Genomic DNA, 16178 nt, shown 5'->3' on the forward strand with positions numbered 1-16178 from the left:
CGAAATTGATGAAGGTGATGCCCTGGGTGTGCTTTGCTGTTGATTGGATGGAGACTTCGTGTTATCTTGTAATACAAAAAGCGTTAGTATCAGGTCAAGAAAAGAGTCTCTGTGTTGATCCTCCGACGTTTAAATTAGTGATTAGAGAAAATACTGAGAACGCAAAGGGAGTGTAAAATATGAAACATCACATATATCCATATGATGGAGACATCTTTTATATTGTTACTGTTGCGTTATGCATGCATCTTAAAGCGTTAGCATGTTTTTCAAAACTTTTCTGAGAAAGGACAGGTTATAAAGTGCTTCTGACACATTGTCTTAAACGAGCGTGTAAATCTTTGTAATTTGGCAAGTTGAAAGTTTTTAGAGTATAATTTGAGTATAATTTACCGGCAAAATATTCTTTATCTTTTATAACATAAACTTTTAAAAGAGTATAACATGATAAGTATATGAGTCCCGTTGTAAGCCGACCGGCCGCCACTCGGTCGGTAGTTCGTCAGCTCAGTCTTACAAAATGTAGTTAACAATTCATTCTTCACTCGGCCTTTCATTTTGTCAAGAAGGTGCAATATGTCCAATCAACCCTTAAGTCCGATCGGATAGGAAGATGGGTTGGGTAAATTAGTACTTAGCTTCAAACCTCATCTGCAAGTTGTGAAGAAAGGTCGCTTGGTTAGTCCGGTTGACCCTTCATGTCTGGCCGACACTATGAGGCCCACTCGACCTAACTGGGTCAGCAGTTTCAGATTCGTCTGACCATATGACTTTGACACCTTGACTTTTATCTCCACGTCAATTAATCTTCTCTATTTTGATTGGATTTTTGGAGGACTCATCTTTATCACTGTATCAGGAACCATTCTCTACTTAACTTTGATCTCCACGTCAATTAATCTTCTCTACTTTGATCGGATTTTTGGAGGACCCATCTTTATATCAAGAACCATTCTCTATTCTCTAGTCCTTTATCTGGTCGGATGCATCAGAGCTCATGGTTCCCTTTACCAAGTTTGGGATTCATAGTTTGGGGAAAACCAAAAGCCCAGGGCCGAATGCCCGTCAGTTGGCACCAAGTCTTGCTAAGAAGCCAAAGGGGCTCGTCGGGGGGCCTCATGAACAGAACATGGCTGCAGGTCGTAGAGAGAAACAAGAAACACGAAAATTAGACTCTTCTACAACTGAAGCAAATTACTGGATTGTTTTCTTTCCTAGCAATTTTTCTGGGAATTTAGTTTCTTGATTTGGAACTGGGGAATGATGATCCAACAAATAAAGCTTAATCATAGTAATTTGGCAGAACAGTTAGCTTTCGCTTTTCTTGTATGCCTCATATGGATTATTTGGAGTTGGAAAAGTAGGTTTATCCGATCATAGTCATTCAATTGTTTTTCTTCTTCTAATTATTCTAACTTTGTTTAAAGTACATTTTGGCTTAGCAAGAAAGAAGATAAGTTTCAACCATATTGGAAACACAATGGATTGAGACGGCAAGAGCAGATTGATTCACTTTGGAGCCAGAGGTAACATTTCACTTTATTTTTCTTTTTAGTATTATTCAATGACTTTCCAAGGAATCATAGGACTTGATTGATAAGGTAAACCATCCCAGAAGATAATGAAGTGAAGGTAAATTCCACCAAGACATTCTGTGTCTCATCCTGATACTGAATGAAGAACGTTTCACTCAGGCCCGTTGGGACTTTACTCATCCCCTTGAGAAAGGATTCTAAGTTTGAACAAAAGTACAAGAGCCTTAACATTGTGTTCTCTTTTAAGTAGAAAAGAAGAATAAAGGGAAGGTTCAGGAGGGAGAAGAAAGGAAAGGAAAGGAGGGCAATTTGAATTGGACACTAAAGGAAATTATAAGAGATTATACATATAAAGAAAATTATAAGAGATTAAACGTTACTTCAGACCAAAGGAATGGACACTAAAGGATCAAATAAAAAAAAGATCAATAAAATTATACATATAAAGAAAATTATGAGAGATTAACACTTACTTATGATGGCAATAATAGACACCAAAAGATCAGTAAACTGGATGAGATACAAGTTTTGTCATTTCTTTGAGGAATGATTCTAAGTTTGAGCTACCATACAAGAATAAAAATAGCAGAGCCTTAAAAGAAAGGTCAGATGAGAATACTGAATACCACAACCCAAAGCAACTTTGTGTAGCAATGACCACTATGGCCCATTTATGGGCCACCTCCCCTAATCAATCCAAAAGCTCCACGTTTTTATTATTATTATTTTTATTTTATGGCTTATTCAAATGGTTTCTTCATCGGAGATTTAGTGTATATTTAATTCAACTATTTTGTCTGCTCCTGTATAAATATGACCAATAGGTCTGGAAGCAGAGGAGGCATGGTGTTTCTGTGATGATCAGATCAGGCTTCGCAGCGAGTTTAGCCTTATGGTCCGTGGTCCATGTCGTCGTCTTCACGGAGGGGCTTCCGATGGCGGCTGCTGCCGGGCGGATTGACTCCGGTGATGATGATGCTTCCATCAAACATTATTACTACACCCAGCACCAAAGGACAGTGGATGCCATTGCTCGCCGCCACGCAGCAGAGTTCAGTCCTTCGCCGTCGCCTTCGTCTTCTCTACTTCCATCGGTGAGTCATTGCTTTAATTTCTACTTTTTATCCATCTTTCTGCTGTCGTTGCACCAACTCTTTCGATAGGACCTTTTTCGTTATTTTATTTGCAAAAGAACCTACTAGAAAAAAAATAAAATATTGTAGAAATCTACATCCCGTATCTTCCATGTGACTGAGTACGGCGCGGATCCGACCGGAAAAGCGGATTCTACAGCCGCCATCGGGAAAGCCATCGCCGAAGCTTGCGCCGCCGCAACAGGTCAATGGCTTATCGCCGGAGTGAATAATCTCGGTGGTGCTGAGGTGCAGTTGGACGGCGGCTTGTACTTGATCGACGAGCCCATTACTTTACCCGTCGGTAGTGGAAATATCAAGGTATATACCTGCATCACCTTTACTAATCGTGAGAATTTAATTCGAGGTGTTTTGAGTGACTGAACGAAGCAGATCCATGGCGGCAGCCTCCGGGCGTCTGACGAATTCCCGACGGACCATTACCTGATCGAACTATCGGCATCTCAAAACGGCAACAGCCAAACCACCTCCTCCGGTTACAACTACGAGTACGTCACGCTGCGCGGCCTCATGCTCGACGCCAACTACAGAGGCGGCGGCATCACCATCGTCGACGCCCTCCGCACCGTCATCGACGACTGCTACATCGTCCACTTTGCCTCCGAGGGGGTTTCCGTCCACTCCGGCCATGAGACCCTCATCCGTGCCTCCTTCATCGGCCAGCACATCACCGCCGGCGCTGACCCAGGCGAGAGGAACTTCTCCGGCACGGGGATTAACCTCGCCGGAAACGACAACATCGTCACGGACGTGGTCATATTCTCCGCCTCCGTCGGTGTCCTCGTGTCCGGCCAGGCCAACATCCTCACCGGCGTCCACTGTTACAACAAGGCCAACGGGTTCGGTGGGACCGGGATTTATTTGAAATTGCCCGGTCTAACCCAGACCCGGATCACCAATTGCTACTTGGATTACACGAGCATCGTGGCCGAGGATCCGGTCCAATTGCTCATCTCCGGTTCGTTCTTCCTGGGCAACGCCAACGTGGTGCTGAAGTCGGTGAACGGCGTGGCGAAGGGCGTGGACATCGTCGACAACATGTTCGCTGGTGGCGGTAGCGGAGTCGACATCGTGACACTGGACGGGAACTTCACCAGCGTCGACCAGGTGAATGTGGACCGTAACACGGCCGAGGGGATGACGGTTCGGGCGACGGCGGCGCAGGCGGCGGTGGCCGGGAACGGGACGAAGTGGACGGTCGACTTCTCGACCGTGCTGCTGTTCCCCGATCGGATCGGGCACGTGCAGTACTCGCTGCAGTCGGACACGGCGTTCTTTAGGCACGCCCTGAGGAACGTGTCGGGGAACACCGTGGTGATCGAGAGCGACGTGGCGATGCAGGCTACGGTCCACGTGGACGTGAATCAGGCTCCGGCCAATGGCGTGATCCGAGTCTGAATCCGGGTGGGCAGACGTTGGATTCGCCCTATGAAACATTCTTTAGATTTTAGTTTCTTTACAGGCATAAATTAATCAATTCACACCAAAATTGCACATCACCTGCTTAAGACAAAGACAAACTCTGTTTTTTTCCTTGAAAATTGTAATTTATCTGCAATTTCAGTAGAAGTATATTTACCACAGTCATAAAGAAGGCATCATGTCCTGCATAAAAGGCAGAAAAAGGTAGGAATTCTGATGGAAGCAGTAGCTGAAATTGATTGGGAGCAGCTACCAAACTCCACCGACTCTGCCATGAATGAGATCGGCAATGATGTTCTTTCTTTGAATTAGTAGTTCCTGCCATCATGTCCTGCATTTGGTCTTTACAAGGCAAGCAAAACACCTACAATTGAATTGTTGCATACTCTACATTTTTCTCAACCCAAAGCTTTTTGACGCAGGACTATGAGTTTTGAATGTAATGGTCAAAAACTTAATGGAGAAAAGGAAAAAAAAATATTGCCAGAATTCAAGGAGTTGGTAATCTATCTCAGGTTTGAAACTTTCAATCAGGAAAAGATGTGCTCGCAGTTGGAGGAGTTGAACTTGCTCACATCCTTCATATGAGAAATTTAAAAAGAAATTGTGATATATGTTTTTTAATTAAAAAATATATATCTGATAGTTACCTGTGTTAATTTTTTTTGTTTTTGGATCAAACACATGCCTGCTCTTTTCGTGTTTTACCTATTATGCTGAATTAAATAATTTTAGAAAATCGGAGAAGACCCTAATCGACTTTAAATCTAGATGTAACTTGCTAGGTTCCAAGGTCAAGGTATGATTTTGGATAAAACTAAAAATTGAACAGTTCAAAAGCATCTGGAATTAAATGTTTCTGCTGATCGCATGGACAACAAATCTGTAGTATTTGGCCAGTTTAAAGTTGGTTAATCAATCTACTTGAAAATTAATCTTGTACACAAAAACCTAAGATAAGAAGGATGTCATTTAATGAAAATTCAAACTGCAGCTTGTCTGTAATGGTTTGGAAATAAAATTATAGACTGAAGAATATATGAACCGGAAAGAGGACCTTTTTTTACTACAGAATGTGGCAATAACACAGAAAGCTGAATTTTTTTTTAAAAAAAAAAAATTTAGTGTCTCGTGCCATAATATCTTACCTAAAAACGCCAGCAGAAGTTGGCAGAAAAAATGTGATAGTTTAAAAGAAAAGTATAACCTATGTCACTTCATCACTTTCATGGGTGGTGAACAAACAAGACAGGATAACAAACTGACAGCCAAACGTTAGATGACTAACGTACCTTTTGTTGTTGCAGAGTCAGATGGAGAATTAGTGTCTCTCGCTATCAAACCAAATATAGTTTTCGAGTTGGATAACTTCTGTTAATTGCTTGACAAAGACAGCCAAACAAAAGAATGCATCTGGCAGTAATACTGATAAAGTTAATATAAACTAACCAAATAAACTTTTCTTCTGAGCATAGCCCCAAAAAAAAACGCTTACAATTGTTCTGGACCGGTTGCACCACAGGTTCATGTAGAACAAAGCTTTATTTGTTCATAGGAGTTGTTTCATTCAACCTAGCATTCTAAGGTTCTCAAAATCTCCCAGGAACCACATGATTTTGAAGATTGTGCCTACCGATCAAGAAGATAATAACAAGTGTCTTTCATGGTTCTAGTGGACATTGGTAAAAAAAAAAACAACTAAGCAGAGAATGAGATTCAGCGTACGTTACATGAACGCAGGAAAAGAAGATGATGGTTACAAACCACATTGTAAAGATAACAATGAACCTATCGTTCTGTTTTGACAATGTCATAACTACTCCTAAAATGCTGAAACCTTTGCTAATCCTCTTCCTCATCGTAATACAACAAACTAAATTCTTTTTGCCCCTTCAAAAGGCTCTCCTGAATTCGCTCCTTGATCACAGTTCCCTAATGATTAAAGAAATATTAGTACAACAGAAGCAGTTAAAAGAAACATGAAACTTGTGACTATGTAACATCTGGGGTGAAAGTACAAAAAGCTCACCATTTGATGACAACCTTCCTCAAACTTCTCAAGAAAACCAACAACCCAGCGATCTGCATTTTCCACCCACTCATCATGAAGCACGCTCAACTGTGATAGGCCAATGAAAGTCCAATACATAAATAAACAAACATAAAATAACATTATAAAAATAATAATGAAGAAAGAAAACAATGGTGGCAAGACCCCTCTATGCTACAAGAATTCAACATCATCAATCCCAACTAACTGAGGCCAGACACTCCTGGAATTCAACAATCCCAGAACATTGCCATATCACCCTGAATGTAATACGTTAAAACAGGGCTTACTGAGATAGGAAAGGGGGAATGAGGATGTTCAGATTAAATGAGTCTTAACTGAGAAGCTGCATATAAAAATGACAGGACACTAAAAGAAATATAAAGCAGCGCCAAAATGAACCCTCAAATCAGCATTCGGCACAGGAAAAGAGATATACCAAGAATGCTCTGCCCTACTATGATTTAAACACTGTACAAGATTTCAAGTTGCAGCTGATCTGGTCAATAGCTGCTCCTTGATATATGTAACTGGGAACTTTTTCCACGATCCTTATATACTGTTTTTATCCACCAGGCTTATTATTCACCATTATACAGGTGATTTTAATTTTGTTTCAGACATATTAGGCATCCAGTAGAATAGTTCAGCTAAAATTAATGGATTCTACATTTGCCCAAATATACCACAAGTCATAAAACGATTAGCAACAACAAATAAATAAATAGCAATTTCAACAGCAAAATTAATGATCCATTGATCCTCTACTTGTAACTTTTACAGGAAGCATTTTCTGTATTCTCATTCTACCTATCTGCACATATTTAATAAAAAACCATTTCACCTTAGTAGGGCATTCTAAGAATAATCATGAACAAAGGTCACTCTCAGCATTAATTTTTCATCATTCTATTGATTATTGACTAATAAGTTTTTCTAAAAAAAACAGAGATACAAGTTTTCAAGAAACGGAGAACAGGGCTATTTCTACAAAGATCTATTATTCAAGCAAGAAGCACAATTAAAGACTGGTTACAAGAAATTGGTTTTGTTGTCTAACCTTGGTCTGCAGCAAGCATTTCAAGATTACACATCTCAGTGCCTAAAAAGTAAAAAACCTAACTTGGTGATAGCGTATTCAACTTTTTAAACTATATACCTTCTTCCCTACTTTTTCTTGCTTCTCTTTAACTTTGTCATACAACTTCTCAAATTCCATGTTCACCCTCAAACGTTTTTCCTGAAAGACAACAGAAATGGCTAAACATCAGTTCCCAAATATATGAGCCAGAGCTAATGTGTCTAAACCAGCGGCTATCACACATAAAACACCACCATGAAAAATGACTAGCTATTCTGCACAGAAAAAACATTTCATGTAATATATTCTATAAACATCATTCATGCAACCTTCATATAGCTGACACCTAGTTCCTTCCTTGTATATCCCCTTGCCAAGTTACGCATCACATACTGGTTGTAATCTTTAACTATCCTCATTAATAGATCAGATGTAGAAATTCCTTCTGTCCGTTTAGTTTCTTTAAATTTCCCAGCAGCTTTAACCTGGTACAGTTTGTTAATGTGATAAACAAAATATAAAATCATGAATAAAGTTGACAGAGAAGATCAAACAATCATTTAATGACTCACAAATTCATATACATCTTTGCCAGCTCCACTTGCATCAGCATATCTAACATAGAATTTTGATAAAAAGAGTTACCATTGATCTAATAATAAACAAAAAAATAGAAATAAAATACACTTAGGGCCTGCTTGGTTAGAGGGAGTTGACCAAAGGAAAGGGTATGGGAATCAATTGATATGTTTGGTGAGTGAGATTGTTTACTCAACAGAAAATTCCATATACTAGTATATGAGTTTCCTCCAATCCATGGTAAATTGGGGGGAATGAAAACAACAACTGTTATTCTCCCGATTTAGCACGTCTTCTTCCTGCTTTCCCTCCATTTATTTTTTCTGCCTTATTTCTTTTCTTCTTCCATCCAAATCAGTTTTTCCTCTCCTTGACGTTGTCCTCGCCGCGACTCTACCCTTTCCGCGACACGCTGGCGGATATCGTTCCTCAGCATGAAGTTAGGATTTTTCCTCAACACCGTCCCCACCGCGACTCTTCCCTCGCCGCGAAGTTAGGTTTTTTCCTTGACGTCATCCTCGTCGCAACTCTTCCCTCTATGCGACGTGTTCTCGCCGCAACTCTTCCCTCTCCTCGATGCAGTTCCTCGCCCGGTGAGCTATCTCCTAAATGTTAATATGATTTTGTTCTGCGATCTTAATCTGTTTTTTTTTCCCCACAAAACTGAGCACAAGTTCTTCTTCCAAGTCATCTTTTAGGTATTTTATCTGTCTCAATCTTTCTAGTTGCCTTGGCATTTGTTTTCTTTGTAGTCTTCTGTTAGCAAACCAGGTACTGATATAAGCAATCAAAATGCATTGTTTTTCTTTGTAGTCTTCTACAAGCATGCTGCTCATCAAAATGTATTTTTTTCCACTCATTTACTGAGATAAGAAATCAGAATTCATATTTAGAACTGTTAACCAGGTAGAGATAGGAATGGTTCTTCATAAAACTATAGTAGATGCCCAAATAATTCCAGCAAGGAATGTTCTTCCAAGTCATTTTTTAGGCATTTGCAACTTTGTCAATTTGCACTGTCATAGCCTTTCTCGTTGCCTTGGCATTTTTTTTTGCGATCTTGATCTTTATCTAATATGAAGAAGAATAGTTTTAGTAGCTCTTCATATGAAGAAGAATATGGAAAACAGAACTTGAAACACATGGTTATTTGATTTATATGGAAGATGTATCTTGAGGGATTTGCTTGCAATATATGTTGCCCATGGTTTGTTTCTTGTTTTAAAATGGATAACCAATTTGCTTGTTACTAGTGATGCTTGCACTACCTTCCAATCCTGAAGTTATAATTACATGCTGGATTTTTTTATGTAGATCAAATGGCTCGCCTTCCTATTACCGAACAACGACGAAAACTAAAGAAACTATTATTGCTTCAACAAACAACAAACAATATGTTAGCCTTGTTATTTGCTCTATATTATGTACTCATTTGTTCGTACCTTCGATAATGTACGTCATATCAAAACAAAAGAAGAAAAAAGAGTCAATCGAATGAGATGGATGTGTAGATTGACAATGGATTGTGATTCTGTTTGCATTAGTCAACTTCGCATGGATAGAGCAACCTTTAGGATATTGTGTGATATGGTAGTAGACATTGGAGGACTAAAACCCACTAAGAACACATCCATAGAGGAGGTTGTAGCAATGTTCATATATACCTTGGCTCATCACAAAAAAAGTAGAACAATTAACCTACCTTTTTACCGTAGTATAGAAATAGTGAGTCGGCAATTTCATGAAGTCCTTAATGCAATTTTGAAATTATATCATATTTTGCTCAAGAAGCCAAAACCTATTACTCAAGATTGTCAAGATGAGAAGTGGAAATGTTTTCAGGTACTTTTTACATCTAACAGCAACTTCAATACATATATTTTTTTTATAATAAGTGATAATCGTATATTTTTTAACTTTGTAGGGATGCTTAGGAGCCTTAGATGGAACATTAATTAAAGTTACACCTCCTACCGAAGATAACCTCGCTATCGCACTAGAAAAAGGTGTATTTCAACAAGCGTATTAGGTGTTTGTTGCCCAAACATGCAATTCATATATGTATTGCCTGGTTGGAAGGGCTCAACACATGATGGTCGTGCGCTTCGAGATGTGATCTCAAGACCACATGGCCTAAGGGTGGGTCCCTCGAGGTACATTTGCGTTGCAATGTATAGCTTGCTATGAATTTTATTTTTATTTCTTAATGTTACTAAACAATTTCATTTATTATTCAACAATGAAGGTTGTTATTACTTGGTTGACTCTGGATATTGCAATGCAAATGGATTTCTTGTCTCATACCAAGGACAACAATATCACCTAAAAGAATTTCAAGGCCATCGATCGGAGACACTGGAGGAATACTTCAACATGAAGCATTCCAAAGCTAAGAATGTTATAGAAAGATGTTTTGGGTTGTTAAAGGGAAGATGGAAGATTCTTGCATCACCATCATTTTTCTCCATTCAAACCCAAGTTTGCATTATCATGGCATGTTGTCTTATGCATAATTTGATTCGAAAGTTTATGAGCTTTGAACTCTTGTGCAGATAAGGAAGAGGAATCTGATAGGGAAGTGACGATGAAGAAGTAGAGTATATTACGCAAATTAATCCAAGCAATGAGTGGTCATCATTTAGAAATAATATGGCAACCAATATGTATAACACATGGTCCACTAGAAATAGTGGCAATGTTAGTGATTGAGTTCTGTTTTGTAAGCTTGTTATAATAATTGTGTGTTTTGATTTTATATATGTATTCAAATGGTACCAATTGTACTTGACATTATAAGATTCATATATTGGTATATTTATGTGGTGTTCTATTTTATATATGTACTCAACATTATATTCATCCATTAGTCATTACTAATGATTAAAAAAGTTCCTTTATGCCAATATGATGTTCCTTTCATACCTCTTACACTGTCATCTTTTTTGTTAGGACTACAATTACTCCATCAATTGCACGTGGAAGAGGGAAAAACAAGTAATATTGGACGGATGAGGAGGTGGGAGCGTTGGTTGACGCTCTTATAGAACTGGCTTCCAATCCTTTATGGAAGGTAGATACTGGTCTTAAAAATGGTTATATGGTTCAAATACACAAAATGGTATGGGGTAAAATTCCAAGTTTCAATAAAGCAATTATTCCTCGTATTGAATCCAAGATCAAATATCTTAAAACCAAGTACAATCCCCTCTCTGAGATGTGTATGCAAAGTGGGTGTCAGTGGGATGACGTGAAGCACAAGATCAACTGTGAAAAACAATGGTTTGATGCATGGTGTCTAGTAAGAGTTTTGTATGCATTGATCATTTTTTAAGACAACAATGTAGTGATTATTTCTCTTAATAGCAGTACATTTTCTAAAACATTATTTTTTATTTTGTACCTCTATTTGTATTCTTTTGTGTAGACTCACCCCAATGTTGTTGGGTTGTGGGATTTTAAAAATTTCCATATTTGCGCAAACTGGAAACAGCCTATTGCAAAAAGCAGGGTAAGGCTGCGTACAAGGGATCCTTCCCCGGGACCCCACATGATGGAAGCTTCGTATATATATATTTGCGCAAAATGGACATTGTGTGGGGAAAGGACAGAGCCACAAGACTTGGTGCTGAAGATGTGGCTGGCGCAAGCATGGATGCTAATTGGCAAAAGAATTTGAGTGTGAGTTCTTCCTCGGACAACAAAGATGAACATGTTTTGGACATCCTATCACAAGGTTCACCTTCGAGTTCGTCATGTAACAATGGATCGAAAAAGAAAAAAAAAAAAAAACTTTCATCAAGAAGGGAAAGTTTTTACAAGAAAAAGAATGCAGCAACACCCCAACAAATCATTGACTCGAGATTGGACAACTTTACTAACAAGTCTGAGTCCATTTGCGATCAAATGGCAACACAGTATGCTACTGTTACAAATGCTTTGATTGCGAAGTCCAAGCCAGAATCCCTAGGTGGTGAAAAAATGCAAGAGGTTATTGCTGAACTACTTAATATTGGCATATCTCCAATGGACGTTGGTAGGGCTGCTGAAATTTGTTACAATGACCCCGCCAAAGTTCAAGTTATGTTTGCATTGCCAAGTCATTTGCGGCAATCCTTTGTGCTTGGATTTATCTATCCATCTTCTATTCCATGAAACATGTGTGGATTCATGTTTGTTTGTTGATGTTGAATAACTAGGTTATTTTGAATTGCATTCGGTATTTTTGAAGTTGTAATATTGTAGTTAGGCGCATGCAATATTGTGTTACCCTAGTTATGTTGTACATTAGTAGAAATATTTTGTAATATTGAGGCATCAGCTGGACAAAAGCTATTACGTTGTAATATTGTTTTAACCTAGTCATGTACTTAATGCATTTATGAGTATTTTAAATTGTGCCTTTCTAAAATATGTATTCACCTTTTCATGTTTAACTTGCCCATTATTTCCAATGTTCCATGATACTTTAGGAACTCAATCAGCTTGTATCAATCCTGCAACTTTAGCACTTGCTGATGCTGGCATTCCTATGCGTGATATTGTCACCTCCTGCAGTGCTGGATATCTTTCTTCCACACCCTTGCTTGGTGCCATAGTTTTCTTTGCTTATGAACAACTTCCTTTTCCTCTTTGAAGTTTTATATTCTAGTCTCACTAATATATTATTGTTGGCAGATCTAAATTATGTAGACGATAGTGCAGGAGGTCTAGATGTCACAGTAGGGATTATAGTAAAGATGGATAAAGTATCCTCTTCTTCAGGTATCATAGCAAACAGAGCATTTCTAGATAGGAGTTGCTGAACATGCCATATTATCTATGTTGTTTCTCAATTATATTAATCTTAGGAAATATTTATTTCATCTAATGAACAATTTGTATTAGCATTTCATGTTGAAAATTAAATAAAACCATAGGTAACATATATAAGGTCCCATATGGGCATTAGATTTGTGAACAATAGGAATAAAAATAAGATTCTGTCAAAAATGTTTAGGCCTCACTCAACACAGTTGATTTTGTAATAGATATATTTTAAAAAAAATGCAATGTAATAAAAATATAATGTGAGGCAGCAATTGTGTAGTGTAGTTAAAAATAAAATGCAGAAGATATATACTGATATTGATTCCTTCATTAACAAACCAAACACCATATACGGTAATGGTAATGATTCCCCAATACTAACCAAATAGCACACTTCTATCAATCAGATCCATTCCCATTCCCCACTTCAATCAATCCCAATGTCATTCCCATTCCATGGTTCTAACCAAACAGGCCCTTAGATTTGATGCTTGGCAATTTTAGCAGTTGAAATAGAGTTCATAAAGATCATAAATATGCATTTAAGTTGTGTAACCTTACGGGAGAGAATCATGAGCCACGTAATCAATCTTGTGTTTGTCAAGGAACTCCTGTGTGATTACCCAAGGTGCATCAGGTATAACTTCATCAACCCATCTGTAAGAAGAATGATTTATGAAAACAAGAAGGAAATACATTAAGTGATGATGGACTCATGAAACTCTAGCCATGATTTTAAAAAGAAAATGAGTCTCTTAGACAATTTGAGCAACACACGAAGGAAAAGTATCATACAGCCCCTTCAGTCCAACCATATCCAGTTCAGTGATGGCTGTCAATCAAAGAAGCTTCTAAACGTTATCACTACATTATATTTGGGGGCAAAAATATAGTGTGAAGATTTTTGAAAATGGATAGCTAACCTGGAACATCTACCATATATATTTAAGACATATGTCTAGTAGAAAGGAAGTAAGATTATCTTATTAAAATACACAGTCTACAACATCTATCAAGAACATATTATTTTGTGGTATTTGAACCTGAAAAATAAAAGCATAGATGCAATTGTAAGTTTGTAACCGGCTTTACAAAACAAAACACTTACGAGATTAGATATTTAACATTGAAAGGTATCTTCTGATAACTTCATTGCAAGGGAAAAATATTATAATGTTCACTAAAGCAGAAACACTTGTATATTTTTCTTTATTTTTTTTCTTCCCAAACATGAGTCCATGTTAATGTGGACAAGCGACCAATACATTTGGCATATAAGCAAAGTAAAAAATTAGCTCATTTGTTTCCCAACTAACCTCTAACAAAAGCACATAGAACTATTTGAAAATCAGCTCACTTCATCTCAGGAGGTGATTGAATTTGAAAAACGTAACAATTCTATTTAGAAAAAAAATTAAAAACGAAGAATAGGGTGGGTAATATAAGAACAGGAGACAATACTTGCAGTGACGCAGTGACTCATAACGCTCAGATTCTGTCATGACAGTCTTTCCTTTGTATTTATGCGTAATTTCGTCGTTGCAACAACCCACAAGAAGATATGTGTTTGGAAACCTACAGATAAAAATAAATTAAATTATCTCCCCCACTCAATTTCAGAGGAATATTGAAATTTGTAGATATACACAGACATTTGAAAAGAATCTGCAAGAGAAAAAGGAAAGCAAATTTTAAAACAAAACAGTAGCAACGTATGAGAGATGAAAAATTCAGTAGAGCAAAGCAGGCTCGTTCAAGTTAGACCTAACCCATCAGTCAAAACGACTAAGAAGGAAATAAAAGGGGGCAAAAGGCCTACGCTTTCTTCGCCTGTTCGAGGGATCTGGCGTGGCCGAAATGGAAGAGATCGTAGATTCCGTCGGCGTAGACTCGGACGGGCCTATCACCCTCTCCGGCCTCCGCCTGCTTGGCATCCTTCTTGTTCGCCTCAGGCTCAAACTCGGCGTCCACCTTGTGGCCCACTAACTCCGCCTTCGCCGACACCTCGTGATCCTCCGCTGCCATCTTGCGCTTCGGGTCGGCCATCAAACACCGCGGTCGGTCGATCGATCGATCGATCGTAGTGGCCGAATGCCGTCGTAGTCGCAATGATCGACTTATGAGGTGTCAATTCCGGTCCGGCAACGGTTTTAGACATGCTCGTAACGGTCCCACTCGAATTGTGTGGCCCGCTGACTGCGCAAAGCGCGGCTCGCGTGCCAGGTTAGGCTCAGCTCACAAGTCCAAAATGGCCCGTATATTTTTTAATTAAAAAACTACTGATATTAATAGTAATTTTAAGGGAATGAATTACAAGGAGAGTTTAAATTTAAATCAATATTTTGAATTGATATATTATGTAAAAGGCAATTATTTTTTATAATTTTACAAAAATAAAAAGCACAATGTAATTTGATGTGGTGATAAGAAGGAATCCGACCTCGTGAAGGATAATTATTACAGTAGAAGTCAAAGTCAAGACGGTTAATGCTCAGATATCATCGGCCAATCGGACTATCAGGCCAGTCGGGAGCTATCATGCTCCGACCAGGGTGAAGGTTCCGGTCCAACTTCGCTTTTACCATGGGGAATGAAGGTTTCGGTCCGACCTCACCTTTGACACGAAGAGGTGTCAAATGATCGACACTTAATTGAGTATTGGACGCCGGATAGAGGAAGAAACGGTGTGCAAAAGCTGAGTCAAGCAGCTACCCTACTCGGCCAAGCAACAGGACTCGACAGGCAAAGTGGAACTTTGACCGAGCGGACTTGACACTAGCATAGTGGAGTCCCGACCGAGCGGATCCGAGACAACCACAGTGGAGCTCCGGCCGAGCGGACGGGGCACACGAACAACGAAGTTCTGGTCGAGCGGCTAACCCGCTCAGCCTAGCAGCATACTCTCTCTGGTATTCATCTACATCCTTTTGGGAGTTAGTGCCACCGACACCGGGCATGGACAACCTGAAGATCATACAGCAGAAACTTCCACTGTCACTTCAGAGATATGCTCGGCTTGTTAAGGTACTGTGTCAAGGACACTTTACTAATAAGTCTTTTCAGGAAAAATTTGGGGAAACGTGCCTACCTTAGGGAGCGTGCACGCGCGTTACAGAAACTCTACATTAAAAAAGAATTCAAGCATCGACGGAGGTATGCAATAGACACTATTCGTGTTATATTGTTCATTCTTGTTGTTGCTCCGCCTTCTACTTCATCGCCGGTGACTGACTTGAACATCGAAGGACCAACACTGAGGACCCCTTCCTTGACTCAACACTGACATCATCTATGTCACAGGATGAAGCAAATGATCAACAAAAACACCACATCTTTAACTTTCTATCTAATCAATTTTCGAACAATATCATAATTATCTGACCAACATTTAAATCCTTTTATATTTGCATAATTTTAATTAAAACTGTAAGCGATGAAATTGAATGTTTTTTTAACTCTTGTTTTTTCTCTCCTCAAAATGATAGACCTTAGCACGTTACATGAATCAGGTTAACCTGTCAATGTGCTCCTAGCACTCTCAAAAGTTCATC

At 38.8% G+C, this 16178-nt stretch overlaps 2 protein-coding genes across 2 annotated transcripts; one reads left to right on the forward strand and one right to left on the reverse strand.

Moving 5' to 3' along the window:
- Positions 1 to 2266: 2266 nt before the first annotated feature.
- LOC122005016 (polygalacturonase QRT3-like) lies at positions 2267 to 5122 on the forward strand. Its single transcript, XM_042559912.1, has 3 exons — positions 2267 to 2629; positions 2759 to 2989; positions 3062 to 5122. The coding sequence occupies exons 1-3, from the start codon at positions 2393 to 2395 to the stop codon at positions 4085 to 4087; spliced, it is 1494 nt and encodes a 497-aa protein (XP_042415846.1). The 5' UTR covers positions 2267 to 2392; the 3' UTR covers positions 4088 to 5122.
- Positions 5123 to 5770: 648 nt separating this feature from the next.
- On the reverse strand, positions 5771 to 14754 carry LOC122005018 (choline-phosphate cytidylyltransferase 2-like). Its single transcript, XM_042559914.1, has 8 exons — positions 14447 to 14754; positions 14089 to 14202; positions 13189 to 13284; positions 7815 to 7857; positions 7572 to 7727; positions 7321 to 7401; positions 6141 to 6230; positions 5771 to 6043 (listed from the first exon to the last, which is right to left on the reverse strand). Exons 1-8 carry the CDS (start codon positions 14671 to 14673, stop codon positions 5954 to 5956), a joined length of 897 nt encoding a protein of 298 aa, XP_042415848.1. The 5' UTR covers positions 14674 to 14754; the 3' UTR covers positions 5771 to 5953.
- Between the last annotated feature and the right edge of the window lie 1424 nt (positions 14755 to 16178).

This window comes from Zingiber officinale, chromosome 7B (genome assembly GCF_018446385.1).
Source record: "Zingiber officinale cultivar Zhangliang chromosome 7B, Zo_v1.1, whole genome shotgun sequence".
NCBI classification, from domain to species: domain Eukaryota; kingdom Viridiplantae; phylum Streptophyta; class Magnoliopsida; order Zingiberales; family Zingiberaceae; genus Zingiber; species Zingiber officinale.